The sequence below is a fragment of the Oryctolagus cuniculus genome, chromosome 16 (genome assembly GCF_964237555.1).
Source record: "Oryctolagus cuniculus chromosome 16, mOryCun1.1, whole genome shotgun sequence".
Classification (NCBI taxonomy): domain Eukaryota; kingdom Metazoa; phylum Chordata; class Mammalia; order Lagomorpha; family Leporidae; genus Oryctolagus; species Oryctolagus cuniculus.
Genome location: NC_091447.1, coordinates 7,282,083 through 7,300,363, shown reverse-complemented (window position 1 = coordinate 7,300,363; position 18,281 = coordinate 7,282,083). Strand labels below are relative to the sequence as shown.

At 40.8% G+C, this 18,281-nt stretch overlaps 1 protein-coding gene across 1 annotated transcript in view; it reads left to right on the top strand.

Moving 5' to 3' along the window:
- Nucleotides 1-7,988: 7,988 nt before the first annotated feature.
- The window catches only part of MEOX2 (mesenchyme homeobox 2), a 78,181-nt gene continuing 67,888 nt past the window's right edge, over nt 7,989-18,281 (top strand). Inside the window, exon 1 of the mRNA XM_002720835.5 lies at nt 7,989-8,790. Coding sequence (XP_002720881.1) covers nt 8,277-8,790 — 514 coding nt within the window. The 5' untranslated portion in view covers nt 7,989-8,276. The remainder of the gene's footprint in view (nt 8,791-18,281) is intronic.

The following is an 18,281-nucleotide window of genomic DNA, read 5'->3' as shown; positions in this document are numbered from 1 at the left end:
TATTTGCAAGGGAAGGAATAAAAGAGGGAAAAAAAAAGTTAAATGACATTCTCTAGCACAGCACTGTCCAAGAGAAGTATAATGCAAGCCACGTATGTCATTTTCAATTTTCCACTCACTAAAGAAGTAAACTGAAAGGGATGTGATGAATAGTAACTTTATTTAGCTTAGTGTTCCAACAGTAACCATTTGCATTATAATCAACATAAATTTGTTAATTTCCAGGGAATTCTTTAAAGTTGGATGTGCTTTTTAATCTTAAAGTGAAACTCCATTTGGAATAGCCACATTTAAGACTGCACTGAAACCATATGTCTATCGAACAGTGCAGCACTAAAGGTAACTTAGACTTACTCAGTGTTTGTTTAGCTTTATTAGAACTGTGATAGGCACATTGCAACATTGTCTGATTTATTGAATATTATTTTGTGTAAACAAATGGGTATACTGCAAGAATTAGACAGTGTCAGAGCTAAGATCCTAACCAATTCTCTGCCCTCCCTCTGAGCTACTCCAGTACCCTGGGATTTCTCTGTAATTCAAGCCAGGAGGGTGACACCCTCAAATAAAGTCATGACACTGGTGATGGAGAGAAGGCTGTAATTAATAAATATTAAAGAACTCTACTTGGGAATACTCTTCTTGATGATTGATTGTGTCTGTGTAAGGGAGGAAGAAAAGCGGTTTGTGTAGGGTGGCTTCCCACTTCTGACTCAAGCAGATCCCTAGTGGGATTGAGAGAGACAGTATCACGGCATTTGTTCAACAGAAATTGAAATTCAGCAAATTTTGATTATTGGAATTACTAGTACAGTATGAGGAACTGAACCCAATTTTTGTTTTAGCTGTGACTCCTTTATATTTGGCACAAATGCCAGGTGACAACAATTGGATGAGCACTACTTATGTAAAAAAGGCATTTATGTAACAGAATGATGCATGGACTGGTGTGTTTGTAATACTCTTATAGAAAGAAGAATGCCCATAGCTAATTCAACAGCCTAAAATTTACAGTGCATAATATTCGCAAGCTTTAATGGATTTCTTTATATCTCTTCTATAGATACTCAATGAGCTCTGAGCCACCACACATACAATAGGGAAGAGCTTTGACGAATTCTGTAATTATGAGCTTATCTTTGCTTCTGAAAGAATGTCAGGTGATAGTACTTGGGCCTGAGCCATCTACCTGGGCAGAATCCATCAGATTATGCTATGCCATGTACTTTGGAAGATCTGATCTTAAAAATCCAAAGGATACAAGAGGTGAGTAAGAACAGAACTTGTAGGAATTCAAGCATCTCATAAGCTATTGACAGGTGCTATTGTCTTACGAATGATAACTATGAAGGGAAAAATGAAAACATATTATGCTGGAAAGTCATACTTATGGTATTTTAATTTGTTTATAATTACCATTTCTGAAGAATATTCTTAAAAGGTATTTGCGATCACCAGCATTATGGTGTTTGATTATTGATCAATTTATTCGATTTGACCTTGTGTATCTATCTTCACAGAAACATCCATCTCACTATAACCAGGACACTTAATCTGTTTAATAAATTTTGTTGTCAAAATGCTGTGGCAGAGTGGTACAGATGCCCTAAATGACGGGAAAGGACTGACCAATTTCCCCCTCACCCCTGAGGCCATGTTCAACGTCAGCAGTGAGTTTATTCCTTTTTATCCTGAAGGGTTTCAGGATCATTTTCACTTTTTCGGTCCCTGCTGCTTTCCTGTGCTCTAGTTATTTATATTCACAGGAGTCAGTGGTTAGAAATGTGGAATAGGACCAAGGCCTGGGGTGATCGCAGGACAGGGGTCATATAAAATAAGTGTATTGTGGGAGGATGGATCTTCTGTTGCCTCTCTCCCTGGTGGAAGAGTCTCCTTTAGTATTTGTATGCTGTGTGGTTCCCAGGGAGCTTTACTTGGGCCAGACAAGTCCCCCTGTGGGTGAAAGTGAGTCTGACCACCTGAGCAATTGCATTTTCTGGGCCCCTGGGCTGGAACTGGAATTCCCTCTGAGCTCTGTTTAGTGCTGGGTTCTACCAGTATTCCCTTGTTTGTTCCCTGAAGTGCTCTAGGGTGAAGCTGGCACAAAACCTTTGAAAATTTTCACTCAGCCACCAACAGCTGCTGAAAACCTTCCAATACATGTATATGCTCTTATCCCAGCTTTGCAAAAACCGGCCCCTAAAAATAAATACAATTTAGGAAAAAAAATACACTCAACTACAGTGAGTTTTAGGTTACCAAGCTGTGAGACAAAAAGGCAGGGATCATTCAGGCTTTAGGCTTTGGGTAGTGCCTGCCTGTCCATGCATCAGTGAGGCCTTTACCCAGGGTTTTCGTTAGGCACAAGCAATTATTTAAAGCTGTTTCTTTTTTATTTTAATGAAAAATACATGTGCCGTATGATTAAATGCATGAGCTTTTCTGATCACTTAATTTTTTAATTGAGATGTGTTCCTGAGATCTTTTAACCATTAGCATATGCATGTGGCTTATGATTTACATATTTGTATTAACAAATAGAACATTTTTTTTCCTGTATCTTTCAACTAATCTTTCTTTTTGCCTTTTTGCTTGCTAAACACTGTTTCCTGATTTTCCTTTGGCTTAATCTGACCTCCTATAATCTCTTAATTCTCAGGTCATTGGAGACACAGGCTGAGAGTTATGATTTAGTCATTTTCCTCCTTGTTTTCATCCATGTCCCTGGGCCACTGCCATGCATAAAATATTCCATAGCACTTCTCAAAATCTTCTTTAAAACTCTAAGCTTTGTAAATTAAGTACTAATATTAAACTTTGAAAAATTTTTTTTATGAGAGATCCTGTATTTGGCCATAACTTCCACTTTGTTCACTATGCAAATGTAGAACTTTTTCTTTTGTGTCTCTAAACAAGAAGGCTGACATCAAAGGCAGCTGGTGTTCCCTTGCTGAGTCTGGCTCCTATAAAATTAGAGTGTGCCGTGAAATGGTTGGAGGCACTTTCTAACACAACTAACACAGGAGGGCTTTAGCGACTCAAATCATAAACCTAAGCTCATAAGGGAAAAGCAAATTTTAGAATGAAACATACGACAAATGGATGAAGTACGAAAATTAAAAACACAAACAAGAAAAAAACAACTGAACTAAGCACCAAGATGATACCAGGCAGGCTCAGTTCTTCAAGTTGGAAAACTCTGAAGAGGTTTTACCCGTAATTCCCATCTTTAGTTTCCACTGAGTTTTTGCCCTCTGAATTTATGAACTTGATCTAAATTCAACCCGTTTAAAAGGATCGCATTGCTTTTTATGACCTGGGAGAAGTAAATGTAGAATTTCCTTAAATTGTGGATAGAAATGGAATGGTTATGAGTTTGAGCCTGTGGAATTTATAACGTATTATATAGCTATACATGGCATTTTATTATAGAGATATAGAGAAGAGAAATTTTCAACCACAGAATTTTGAAAATATCTAAAATTATCAATAAAAATAAGAAGAGCCGGGGTGAATGCAAATTAAAATGTAGGAATCCTATGCAACTATTCCCATTTGCATCATGAAGAGGTGACTGTGCACTAAATCTGGATTTAAAACAGGTGGACTGAAGGAAGTGCACTTAGAAGTCTGAGAAATCTGAGGGCAGTTACTGTCCTCCCTATGTTACCGCTGCCCACTAAGAAAAGAACAAAAAACGAAAGAAAGAAAAAAGGCGAAATGCATGAATGATTGTAGAAAGCAGTTGGAAGTATGGAGGACGGTCTATGTTTTGACTTTTCAATGAAATCTTTTACATTTGCTCTTACCAATCATAATTTTTATTTCGTGCTGGTTTTCTGAAGATTATTGGTTAAAAAGTTTGCATTATTTTGACACATTGTGTTTCATCTCATTGCTTTAGGCATAAAGTTATATTTACTATTTCATGCAGTATTGTTTACTATAAGGCACCAAATTTAACTAAGAAAATCACCAATTTCTGAAAGAAATCATAAATCTAAATGCAGGAAGACCTAGAAGTTAGAAAAAACAAGTATGTTGAATATTGCTTTAAATTTCAGAGGTAGCATATTTATTTCTTATAGTATATGGAGAAATACAGCAAGCTTTATTGTGAAAGCATCAGTTAGTGTTACGTGAAAATAGCAGCATTTAAAAAATCTGGTAAAGTATGAAACAATAACTGAATGGTATGCATAAGCCATAGCAAAATTGTTCCTTAAATTTTATAATGAGTAATTCCCTGAGAAAGGCAATTCCTTAGTTTCAAGAAATAGAATAGCTCATATACCACATAAATTACTCCTGGGCATTTAGCATATTTGGATATATTTTTAAAATTCTTTATTTCAGAAGGGCCAAAGTACATAGCTGTTACTCCTTGAAAAATGTAGCAGAAATAATGTTTATAATATGCTTAATAATATTTGTAAAACAAATTCCAGCTTCAACTTAGTGATCCACAGCTAAATTCAAATGTTTTGGCCGTATGCTACCAAGGCAAGTTTATCTATCAGGTAAAATGCAAAGTAGAATTTCATTATATTTAGTCTTAAACATTTTAATTCCCATCACGCTACATGTTGCAAATGTCCATGGCAACTTTTGAAAGAATCATCATGAATATCACAATAAAATTTACCTGTCAACTTTTTAGATTGTTTGATATAAGTTCTACTATCCTTTGAACCAGATAGTCCTAATTTGCTTTGTATAAAGATATTTGCCTTTACTGTTGAATTTCATTTCATTTTGGCAAAGGTAATGATGGATTCACACATTATCAAGTTTAAAGAGCCCAGTACATCCATAAAATAATTTTGATTGTGTGCCCTACAAGACCTGATTAACATTTTCATATTATCAACCTCTTTTTAATGTGATCCTGGGTATGAAATCCTTGCATAAAGCACTTTTTTTTTTCAGAAAAACCAAGAATATAGTAAATACAGAATAACTACTAGACCACACATACTGTTATATAGAAATTTTATAACCAATTTTGTAGTTTGCATTATTCTTCTTGAAATAACTAGATAAAAATGGCATCTTTCAACATCAAATTTTATATATGCAAACATCGAATTAACTATTCTGGGAAATGCTAGGTTTTTTTTTTTTTTCCCTGTCATTATTACATTTTTTAAGAAAAAAATTTTTCATGGCCTAGAAAATAAAAATCAATATATCTGTTTTTATTCCAAATATTCTTAAAGGATGAAAATGTAAAACATGGTATGGAATAATTCATATATTTTTCGAAACTCAGAGAAAAATAAGGAAGTCATATTAAATTCTAGACTGCAGTAAGAAGACGATCTTTGATTTCTTTCTTCTTTGAGTCACACTCTTTCTCCTCCCAAATACATTTTCCTTGTATTATGCTTTATGTTAAGAGATCTGAACTGCGGTATTTCTACCCAGGGTAAGCGTGCTGGGTCTTCCCTTTATTTAAAGGACCTGTCTCCCTAGCTTCACCTCAGCTGCATGCCTGGGGGAGCGCCTCCTCCTTACTCCAACAGTTTTGAATTTTCCTTCCCAGGTTTCTGGCCTCGCGGTGCCCAAAGCCAACTGCAGCAGGTTGTGGAGAGATCGCTGGACCTGTTAGCATCCGACGTAGCGAGGGGGAGGCAGCCAGCCTGGGGCGCTGCGCAGGTTCCCGGCCGTGCGCTCGTTGCACCACGCAGCTTCCCCTGCGCGCAGGCACGCGCGGCTTTGCAGCTGCTGAACAAACGCGAGGAAAACCCGAAGGACGTTTCTGGGTGCTTTGCCCCACGTCTGCGGGTCGGGTGGCATTCTAGGTCCCTCTCGGCTGACATTTTCCACCAGGCTTCTGGTGGCCAGCGTCCCTATCAAACCCACGTGTCTGGTTACCTTCATGGACGTGCTTGCCTCAATTCCACTTTGGAAAAAAAAAAAAAAAAAAAAAAAAAAAGTCTTGCTCCTTGCACCCACAACCCAGAGAGTAGCTAAGGGTGTTGGGGGTAGTTTGTGTTGCTCTTTGTACTTCAAGTTCCCTACCGGAGCACGCAGTGGAGCCATCAACACAATGGAAATTCAAAGAAGATTCCGAAGGTTTTGGAGGAAGAGACCCCCCTCCACCTCCCCTTTATTATTGCTATTATTATTTTTTTAATAAAGCCCCAAGAGTGGAGGGAGTGGCAGGAAGGAATATCATTAAGCTCTGAGTCTTGGATGCCTCCCTGCGAGCGCGAACACCCCCAGAAACGTGCAACCCGCAGAAGACCCCCTCTGGAAGTCTGGAACCGCAGGAGATGCCGAAACGCGGGCGCAGAAAACCTTACCGTCCACGGCGTGCGGCCGCTTCCAGCTCAGACCCAGACTGGAAGGCTGAGCCGCCGCTCAACAAAAGCTTTAGTTTTTTTTTTTTTTTTTAAACGAAGTCTGCAAAACTAATTTCCCTCCAAATAGGGCTCCATTTCCGTTCAAGCCAGCAGTGCTCACACGTCTCCCAATTCCCCATCAAACCCCCGCTGCACCCCACCTCCAGGCCGCGGAAACGGATTCCATCTTTCCCGCGGATGCCAGGGTTCTCGCCAAGCTGCGGCGCTGCGGCTCCCCTCCAAAGGACCGCGGGGACGGGCAGGGGCCCGAGGGTCCTGCCCGTCCGTCGGGGACACCGCCCAGAGATGGCTCAGTACTCGCCCCTAATTCGAACCAGATGTCCAGCCCCGTCTGCTGTGCCCATTAATCTCAGGAACAACTTCAAAGACCTGGTCCCCATCCTCGGGACACCTGAGACAATGAAAATAACGGGGCAACACCGCTGGTGGCACGGCCGGGAGCAGTGAGGGCACGCGCGCTCCTGACGGCACCGGCCCAGCTGGGAGCCGGCTGCCCCGCGGCCCGGTGCGCCCCCGGGACAGAGCCAGCGGCCCGCATGCGCTCAGGGACTCCAAACTTATGCTTTCCTGTTTGCGGGATGCAAACCCGAAACGCCCAAGCGCCGATGGCACGCATCAGAGTGTTCGGTTTCCCAATCAGTGGCACCATAGCGCAGTGAGGAGGAGTGTGTGGAAGGAGCTGGTTTGTGTGGGAGCGGGAGAGAGGCGGTGGGGTTCTGGAGGAAAATCAAGGGCCCTGGGTTGCCTCCTGGGGGAGGAGGGGGCGAGGCTGGGAGCACGCGTGCAAATCCGCACGTGGCATGTGACAGGGACAAACTCTCTTCAGAATCTTCCCGGCCCAGGACAGCTTGCTCTAGATGGACTGGTGGCTGGGAAATGGAGTGGGACCAGTTTCGCTGTGACGGTCAGGGGGCGGGACGCCAAGGCAGGGCACCAGTAGGCGGCTCACGTCGGGATGCCTGGGCGCGGGCTTCCGCGCACTTTCCGCCGGCTCACCGCACCCAGTCCCGGTCCATTCGGTCTCGAGCGCTGCCCACTTGCGGGTCGCGCTGCGCAACTCCGCACCTGGACCCTACCCCAGAGCCCGGTGCCCGGCCGGCGCACACACCTCGGCGGCAAAAAGCCGGGCGCGCCTTGTGCCCCGGGGCGCACGCAGCGAGCGAAGTCTGAGAAACTTCTCGCAGCGTGCGCTAGACTTGGCTCTGCTCTGCCCTTTTCAGCCGCGCTCACTCCCCCAGGGGTTGGGCGCACCCCTAAGCTTTCCTGCGGGTGACAGTTTCCAAATGGCACTGACAAGTCATGGTGCGCGGGTAGGGGCTGGGGGGTGGGTGCGGAGCCGGGACTGGCGGGATCCCGGCGCCTGGTGCGCGGCTTGCAGCCCGGGGCTGCTGGCAGGGCCGGGCGGGCGGGGACACGCGGAAGGACTGTCCAGCCGGCAGTGGGAAGCGGGGCTGGGAGCGCGGGGCGCAGACTGAGCGGGCGCGCTGGAGGAGCTCGCATGTGGTCAGCGCCAGGCTCCTAAGCCAGCCCCCGGCTCACGTTACACTCTATTTATAACCTCCCAGAGCCCTTCCTCCCCCCCCCACCCCACCCCCCAGGCGTATAGTTCTCTGGGACCACCTTCTTTTGGCTTCGACCGCTCCCACTCTTGACATCCGAGTCGCTCGGAGGGAAGCTCCTCTGGGTCCCAGTGTTTATATGTGAAGGAGACCGGCCCGAGGGTTTAGGACAGGGATTACACGAGCGCTGCCGGAAAGCCCGCGCGGCTCTGGCCTGGGGACACAGGGGCGGCGTAGGGTGCGGGGGAAGCCACACGATTGCCACGGAGAAGCGCCCGCAGGCTGGTGGTGCCAGCGTTGGTGCGGTCGTCTTGAAGTCTTCCCGCCTGGAGCCCGCGACTTGCATGCTATGGAACACCCGCTCTTTGGCTGCCTGCGCAGCCCGCACGCCACGGCGCAAGGCTTGCACCCGTTCTCTCAGTCGTCGCTCGCCCTGCACGGGAGATCCGACCACATGTCCTACCCGGAGCTCTCCACTTCGTCGTCCTCGTGCATCATCGCGGGATACCCCAACGAAGAGGGCATGTTCGCCAGCCAGCACCACCGGGGCCACCACCACCACCACCATCACCACCACCACCACCACCAGCAGCAACAGCACCAGGCGCTGCAAACCAACTGGCACCTCCCGCAGATGTCCTCCCCGCCCAGCGCGGCGCGCCACAGCCTCTGCCTGCAGCCGGACTCCGGAGGGCCCCCGGAACTGGGCAGCAGCCCGCCGGTCCTGTGCTCCAACTCCTCCAGCCTGGGCTCCAGCACCCCGACTGGGGCCGCTTGCGCGCCGGGGGACTACGGTCGTCAGACGCTGTCACCCGCGGAGGTGGAGAAGCGAAGCGGGGGCAAGAGGAAAAGCGACAGCTCAGGTAAGGTGCGCGCCAAGGACCCTCGGCCGGAGTGCAGACGCAGCTGGGTCGGGCCAGGGCGGCAGTTTGCAAGCGCTGGAGGCTGCAGCGGGGCACAGCAAAAGCTGGGGCAGTGTCCAGCCCGCGCAGGTTTGGGAGATGCGGCTGTGGTCCCAGTTACTTGGGGGGGCGAGGGGAGTGTTACCCTTGTGCGCAACCTACACGCAGCCAGCAGCGGCAGCTCTAGGCTTCCCAAGGTCCCAAACTACTTCTCCAGAAGTTTGAGACCAAAGGGGAGCGAGTGACAGTTTGTGAAATCGATTGCGCGGCGTGACGGCCGGGCGCGGCGCCGGGAGGGGCGTGCGCCTGGGGATGCGTGTCCGTGGGGCGGGCGTGCGGGTGCGGCTCCCGGACTTCTGCCTCGCATGTTCCCGACTCCGAATGGCTCGCTTTTTCCCATCGTTAACTGGCTTTCCAAATCGTTGCACAATATTTGGAACCTTGGAATGGAACTTGGCAGAGCGTATGAGAAAAAAAAAAAGTTTTAGGTTATTTATTTATTTATTCTGGATTTCAGGATTCCTTAAATAGCAACCTATTCTAAATGGTAAATGCTTCCCTTTCTTGGGAAAGGAAGATAGTGTCTAAGAAGTTTTTTTTTTTTTTTTTTTTTTTTTTTTAAGGAGCATGTCAGAAATTTTTAAACAAATAGATGACGAAAAGTATTGGAGAAAGACGATTGTTAGGAGTAGTTAGTAGTATTCGTATGATACCAATGCAAAGGGAGAATCGAAGAGGTTTCAGGGTGGAAGATCAACTCCTCTCTCAATGAGTGCAATACGACAAAAACTGGGAATCCAAGGGCAGGTCCAGTGCTGTCTGCTCAAAGTGATACGCGCAACGGGGCACCCACCAGGCGTTCGTCTGCGTGCCCGGAACCTAACAGCCCTGGGAGCGCCGGAACGCGCAGCTTGCCCGGGAAATCTAACCACAGAGGCAGGTCTGCAAAGCCCTTACCTGCCTGCATTGTGATGAAATTGTTCAGAGGATTTTTCACTGAAGGGGAGTTGTGACCCTGGGTTCCTTCGTGTTTTAGGAAGATGTCATTTGCGCAATAGAACACTTAGCGTGTGTTTCTTTTGCGAAATTGATGTCTATAGTCCCAGAAGATAATCTCAGCCGTGGGTTGAAAGAGTTGGCAGATGTCTATCTCCTGTAAAGCTTTAGGCCACATAAAGGACGCAGATGGAAATGAGCGTTGGAATTGCTTTGCAGCGATGCTACCGATCTTTCTTCAGTTTAGCCTGCGCTGGATTTCTTTCGACTTTTACTTTCCAGGGTCAGGGGTGGACCATTAATGCCCCATCACAAATTAGTTAATATCTAAGAAAGTTACTAGCGATGTCACTCATTTTTAATGGGTTTTACTAACTACAAATGAAACTCTCTTAAGACCAGTTGAAAGGTTAATCCCAGCAAGAAGGTTTTCATCTTCATTATTTAAAGATAAATAAATAAACAAGGGCCAGTTTTAGACAGCAATGGCCCTTGCACAGACTGGGCGCTGGATATCAGTGTTGGTGTGGAAGCGGTGGCAGTTCAGGCGGTTCGGGCTGATGAGAACATCCTTCTAGAACTAGAAGCTCTGAGTGAGCGGCCCTTCTCACTCTCCGCGGGAGAAGCCGGATGATGGGCTCCCTCCTCAGGCGTCCTGACTCAGCCCAGTACCCCTGAGTGTCTTAGGGCAAATCCGAATTTCATAGGGCAAGTGTGATTTTGTTTGGGACAGATAGAGAAAGTGGAATACAAGAACTGATGCCCACGAATTGTTTCAATGAAACTTAAAAAAAAAAAAAATTGGCCTCCTTTAATGCTCCTTAGCTCCTCTCTCATGGATGAGAAATTAGCCATATAACAAAGTAAAATTCATTTTTACATGTTGAAGCTGATATTTAGGGTCCATGAAAAGCAAGTTTGTGTCAGCCGCATAAAGTATTGATAGATTACAGCTTGAGTGGGAAATACACTCAGCCATCACCAAGGATAAAATCATTGGGGACTTTAGATGAGGGTTTTCTTTGATGGTACGTTCTGGAAGAATGTTTGACTAAAAGGAAACATCACAACAGTTTCTGGCTCGATCTATTTATGGCATAATTATTGAAATTAAACTTAATTGGCCAGTTTTAACCTCTGAGTTAATATTGACTAGACATTTAGGTAGATTTAAGTTTAAGATGTCTTTCTCCTATATTGCATTTGGTTTTCCATAATTTATGTTAGAATTTATTTTACTCCTTAGTGTTATAAGGACTTCTCAACATAGCAGAAACTGAAGCAACAGTAGAAATAATTCTTATTCTGGCCTATTCTTATCATGCATATTAACATTATAACTCTTGCTTTATAACACAGTTTTAATACTGCAATATTTCTAAAACCTAAAATGGAGTTGATTTCTGAACTCTGAAAAGTTGAAATTGTGTTAAGTGAAATGCAGATCATGCATCGTGGAGATCATGTGCATTTGGTCATACAGTTTATAATCACTGTGTAGTTATAGTGGAGAATGAACGCGATGCATACAACCATGGCGAAGTCCAAACACGGCGAAGTCCAAACGCCTGCATCTAACACCAAACTGTACTTGTAGTGTTTGTGACAATGCTAAATTCTAACAGAATTTAGATCACTAGAAAATATTGAAAAGCGGCCCAAATATTTATAAACCACGCATCTGTATCCATAGTAATGATGCTAAAAGTACAGTGTGTAACATTTCCCAGTATGGATATGCATTTCCCCTTCACAAACACACATGAACACACACATGTACAAATCATGGAAGCTTAGGGGTTTAGAAGCAAATATTTATGGACTTTAGGCCTCCATTATAGTTTATTGACAATTGAAAATAACCAAGTTTAATAGGAAAGTACACCATTATTTTTTATATGTGTTAACATTTTTGTAACTTTGAACCCGCTATGCTTTCTAGCATTATTAGCAAGCCAACATCTGCTACGTCTTCAAAGGGACTCTTAAAAATTGAAAGTTTACAATGGTGCTTAAGACAATCAATACAAAGCAGGTGATTCTGAGCAATGTCTATAAATAGTGTCAATTGCTTGGCTTCAATTACATTTGATTGTTCTCCAAGTAGTGTAGGAACAGGGTATAAACTGCCCACTTTCAGTTAAAATAACTAAAATTGATTAATCGATGTAATGCCAGTTTTTTTGTGGGGGACATACAATATATATTGTAAATATATTCTTTCAAATTAGTGAATATAAGTTTGTATTTCCTAAAAGTCAGAACTTAATCCAAAACAGGGCATGATTTGGAGACATGAATTTTATTAGACGTTGCATTATATTAGATTCTTGTAAAATGGCAAATATTTTATTTATAGCTACCAACTCATAAAACATTTGTTGTGGAACAGTGTTTGTCTATATGCTTGGCATTGCAGAATGACAAGTACACACTGCACTTAATAAACTGAAAGTTAAACCCAAAGTTACATCTTACTCAAGCTAATTGTGCATCATATTGTAATTTTTCCTAGATATTCCATGACTGTGTTATATTATTCATTTCTGTGTTACTGAATTGTGTCTTTTTAGTAGTTGCTTTAGAGTAGAAGAAAATACTCTGTTGGATCTCAAAGATTAAGGAGAATGTTGAACAATTTAAAAGTCTCAAAACTACAGAATGTACCATTTTCACTCTTTTTCTTGGAGTAGTAGATTAATTTTTGGGTAAGAACTCTTTGAAATGAAGATGCTTTATTGTTGAATGCCATCAATGAATGAAAGGAAGAATGTAAATAAAAGTAGGAATATTTTCCAGTTCTATGTAAATCTCTAAAACATTTGAAAAGGAAAACCATTAAGTGCAAGACATGACAACATATAAGCTTTCCCTCAGGTTAGAAATTTGATGTTAAATATTTAACATTTAATTTTTACTTAATAGTAACTATCAATAGAAACCATTATGCTGACACCCTGTAAGCTGATTTCTACTCTTAAACTGGAAAAAAAATGTTTTGTTTATTACCCCTCTCCCCTCTGTGCTTGAAAACATTGGCCTTTATCACAACACTGGAAGTCACAACTTATAATATTTGCTCTAAGGCCTACTTATTTCAAGAAATTAGTTTTAAATGAAAATATATAAAATGCCAGAAAGGATCAATTCTCTCTCTTATACTTATGGAAATTTGAGAGGCTAATTCCAAAGGTAATGGAAGAACTAACGCTTTTTTCATTTGAAAATGTCAGCCTATAGATGAACTAATAACTGAATCATGTGTAAAAGTCCCTATATATAAATCTGTTGTAGGTCTTTGGTCTGGTAATGTAGTCATGGTTGGACAATTTGATTCATTTAATGGTCTTAAAATGGCAGCTTGAAATACAGAGCAAAGATGTGAGGGCTGTTTATATCTCCATTTCGAATGAAAAAAAAATCAATATTATATGACAATATATTAAGTCTTAGGCTGTGCTCACTTTAGTAATTTATTTCTGAATTTCTGAGCCTATTATTTTTACAAGCATTGAATTGAGGGTTGCAAATATCTATTATTGATAAATGTTACTTAGATTGAAAAATTGGAAAACATATATTACAAAATTAATTAATATTGGTTGAGTTCATAGCTGTGTATAAGCCACCTTTCCCAAATAGCCTGTATTTTTGCACACTGATTTTTGTAACAATGAAGCATTCTGTGAGGAAGATACATTAGTCTGTGAAGTGAGACGATCAATAATAACATTTCCCACTTAGCTATAATCTTAAAATAAGAAGGATCCACTATTGACTTAAAAACTACATTGCATTTCTTGACTTATGTTTGTGACCTACTCCAACGGTTAAAAATCAGAAGGAACAAAGATGAAATACAGACCAAGGACAAATCACAAAACAGAAATTGAGGTAGGTATGACATGTCTCCTCCACAACAAAATTCTGCAACAAGACACATATTTTATCATCACTACTTATTTCTCTATATCATGTGTTTTAGCTATTAACATGGCTTATTGATTAATATGGAGTTTTTTTTGTAAAGGTTGTAAAGATAATGAAGCACTAACTTTTTTATATTTGGTTTGGCTGAGTGGTCATAGGACTGTTTCTTTAAATAGCTTTACTTGAACAGAGGCCTCCAATTGAAACAGAAATAGCATAAAGAAAAATGAGTTGCAAAACTCTCCACACTACTCCTACATCATGAAGTTCAAAACGAAACTGGAGAAAACCTTATGGATTACTATATTGCTATGATGTAGTGAAATGTATGAGGGTAAGTTATTTAGAGCTCAGCTTTAGTTGACACTACCTGTTTTGCAACAGAATTAACCTAAATGGGATGCCCTTTACCCAAGTGGTTCTTCCTGTTTTACATACATTATCAGAGTATAGACAAGTTATTTTCCCTGTAAGAAAATGGTAGTAAGTAATATTTTATGATGGAAAATAATCAGTAACATTGATATAAATACCATAAAATTGATGAACGTAAATACCAGACATTGTTTTTACATTTCAGAGTAAGTATTTCTACTTAAAGATCTTTTGACATGTGCGTTACTAAATTAACTGGTAAGTGTATAAATCTACAGAAAATAACTTGGTGTCTACAGTGTGATTGAATGGGTTAATAATTAATTTCTGTCTATACTTAAAATCTTAAATACACAATAATAAAGTATCCAACTGTTCATGAAACTTTCATTTATGATGTTATGTTTCCCACAGCAATATAATATTTCTGAATTTATACATGCCACTGCTTGCAAACTGAGTACTGTGTGTTGGACTATTGGTTTTTACATTTCGTAATATGTTTTTGGGTCTCATATCTGCATATGAACAAAAATGATCAGATAAAATCTATATTGTAACTATTCATTTTTTGGGAGAACATTTGTGAGAAATAAAAAGACTTTCAAAATATTCACTTTGCTTTCTCCATACCATATACATTTAAAAGTTACTAAATTGGCTCTTCAACTTATGGGATATTATTGTAGTGTTATGTTAAAAAATTAACATTTATTCAAAAGTAGGAATTCTGAAATGTTTGTGTACATCGATGGCTTCATTCTTTACCTCCTTGAAATTTTTATTTTTATTACAAATATACATTACTATGTAATATCTCAGTGGCAAAAATTTCAGAGTTTTAATTACAGCTTTAAATTCATAAGTTGTGGCTCCTCAGAATTTCATAGAATCAGTTAAGTTCCAATGTTTCAAATATATTTAAATATTATTTTGTGTGTGTGTTTATAGGCTTTAAACTGAAGATACTATAGATATGTTTTCTGAGGCTCACTAGCATATAGGGGTTGAAATTCTCAATGCAAAGTGTTTATTTTATGGTTTTTGGTTTTTATTGTATTTTGGTGTAAAGTTTAGTGGCAAAGAGAGGATAACAATGAATACTGAATTAATTAACATCTGGTAGCTATAGATAAAATAATTTCTTTATAGACAATATTAGCATATATGTACCTGAATAGGTAAATAGAAATCCAAATTAGATTTCTTCATAACAGTAAATCTGAATTAGAGAATCTATATTAAATGCGGTAATACGATGTTTAAGTGCTACAATCACAAAATAAAATATTAAGCTTGCATAATATACAGCTGTGTGGAGAGATCCAGCAGGCTGGAAGTGATGATCAATGGCAGTTATAAAAGTCAAAACTGCCAGGTCCCCTGTAGTTTTTATTTTCTTTTGTTTTTCCCTTCCTTTTGCCATTATTTTCTACAGTCTTCAAGAGACTTCCATTTTCTCCAATAAAAAATATCCACAGTTATCTTCCTTGAGTGTGGGCATGAGAATGACTTAGATGAAGTCATCCCTGAGGCTCTGCTGAAACCCAGAGGAGGGTCCAGCCGAGGCTGGCGGTGGCCAGTTGTATTTTGAAGCCTTGTAGTTTTCCTCTTTGAAAATACAGCCTTCAAGCTTTGCCAGAAATGACACCCAAATAAAAGTGTACTTTTGAAAATTGGCAGTTATTTGTGAATGCAGTGGCGTATTCCATATCCGTAGAGGCAGCTTTTTACACTGGACTGCTCAGCAAACATTTGTATTATTCTTAGCTGCCTGAAAAACTAGCAAATAAAGCTGAGCATATTCTTATTAATTGAAGAAAAATAACAAAATGATCAGTGACTTATCAAATAGATATGACCGCAAAGTAAAATTCACACATCACTGGTTTATTTTGGTAACTAAAACATGCGGTCCATGAAAATAAAATTGTGCCATCAAACACTTAGTGGAAACCAAATGGATAAAACTTAGCTTTGATTTTGTAAGACACCAGTAATTTAACAAATAGTTTTCACAATTCAAGGACTATGTGCGCAGTGCTTTACCATTAACTGAGTGAATTTAAATCGAGTGACAACTATCTTTATTTGATATTTTTCAACTGTAAAATGAGATCTCAGTGTGTTTACTTATTTGACAAAATCTTTTCCAACCATATACTATGTTTACATGGGCTTTTTTTTCTTATTTGAAATATAAACAGATCTGGATGCATTAAACTAGACAGCATGTAGATGTAAACTATTGGGACAGATTAAAATGGCAGGAAAGCCAGAGTTCATGTGTTCAAATCTGGGGCCTGCTGCTGGCTACATTTCCTTGGGAATGTCCACCTTCAGTTCAGGCAATTAGAGATACCTTTTTCTTCTAGGATTTTTTTTTTTTGTTCCTGGAGGTGGAACCTTTAACAAATTTATTATTGGGAATCCGGATGTTTGGGAAGATGAAAAACATGACAACACTTCTTTTGCATAGTTAAGCCATTAGTTGATAAATCATAGAGGACTTATGTTTCTCAGTGGTCCTATCAGACAGGCAAACAGGTGCCAAACTCAAGAGAACACGGAAGAGAGTTTGATGATGACAATTGGATGGTGCGCAGTGCCCAGGGAAGCAACAGAAAATGAATTACAGATGAGGTGCTCCCAAAAGCTCCCTTAAACTTGAGGTGACACACAGAGCTTTTGCTAGAATCCAATGAAAGTAGCAGGACAGAGATTCTGGCAAAGTTGAGACTTCAGGTGGAGGTTGGCAGCTGGTGTTGGCAGCTGGTGTCAAATAAGGACGCTAACCTGTCTTCTTCATGTCCTCCAATCTCTTTCCTTGCCCTCCATTGACAAAACACAATGAGAAGCCAGATCCTTGCAGGTTTGATGATGAAATACATAGAAGCTTACCAAAGGAGGACTGTGGCCGGTAGATCTGGGAGAACCCAGCCATGAGGGCCACACCCTCGCTGCATCTCACACCAGCCATCACCTCATGGTCAGCAATTGAACTTGTCCTTGCCTTAGTTTCCCAACAACTATACGGAGTCAATATTCTTAAAGCACTTAAAACGACCTGTGAGTCAGGGAGATCAGGGACTGTCTTTACCATGGATCAGTGGAAGTGTGTGATCTTCTGAGTTGCACTGTCTTCCCACTTCATATTTTACTACAAAGACTTCTGTAAGATGTTGCTTGCCTAAGTGATTGCTAAGGATTTGAAAAAACCTGTACTGATTATTTTATCCGGTTACGAATTGAATAAGTTGCACTGTCTTCCCACTTCATATTTTACTACAAAGACTTCTGTAAGATGTTGCTTGCCTAAGTGATTGCTAAGGATTTGAAAAAACCTGTACTGATTATTTTATCCGGTTACAAATTGAATAAGTTGCATGATATTTTCCTGAAACATAGAGTGAATTCTAGCCAAGTCATAATATAGCTTCAAGTTGCCTTCTCTGCCCTTACACTTCTCAATCTCTTTTGCTTGGGGATTCCCTAGGGCTCCTCCTCAAAGTGTCTTTTGCCACTTCTCCATCGAAATCTATTCTCTTGAGAAGTATATTGTAAAATAAAATAAATTCTGTCCAATAAAAAAAAGGAATGTATAGAGAGACGATTAGTCAAGAAAAACAGAACGTAAAGCCTCAAAGATGACAATGAAATTTCATGTGTTTGTTTTAGCTGTTAACCAGGAAAGCAGGCATAAAATTTTCCTGCTATGATATGACATTTACTACAGAGAAAATATATATTCTGGAGGTTATTGGTATTTTTAGAAGTTGTATTTGAAGATCTTCATGAATGACAACTATGCAAATACTAGTAAAGACTAAAAATGTATTATATTCCTAATACACAGATAAAAACATGTTTCGATTTGGAGAAAGTGACTTTTTACAATGACAATGGTTTATTTGTTCACTTATGTGTATTCAACAAATTCTTTGAAATATTGCTAAAATTGAGGCATCAGAGAACAATAAAACTCCCTGGGGAACAGTCCTGGGAAACTGACTCTGTTCACCTCCTAGACATTCACCATACAATGCGGAGGACTGGAAAATGTATTCCAGAGAAATTCTAAATTATTATAGGTGATGGTTTTCAGCAGTTGATTTTGAATAATTCAATCAAGCATTATATCAAAATCCAAA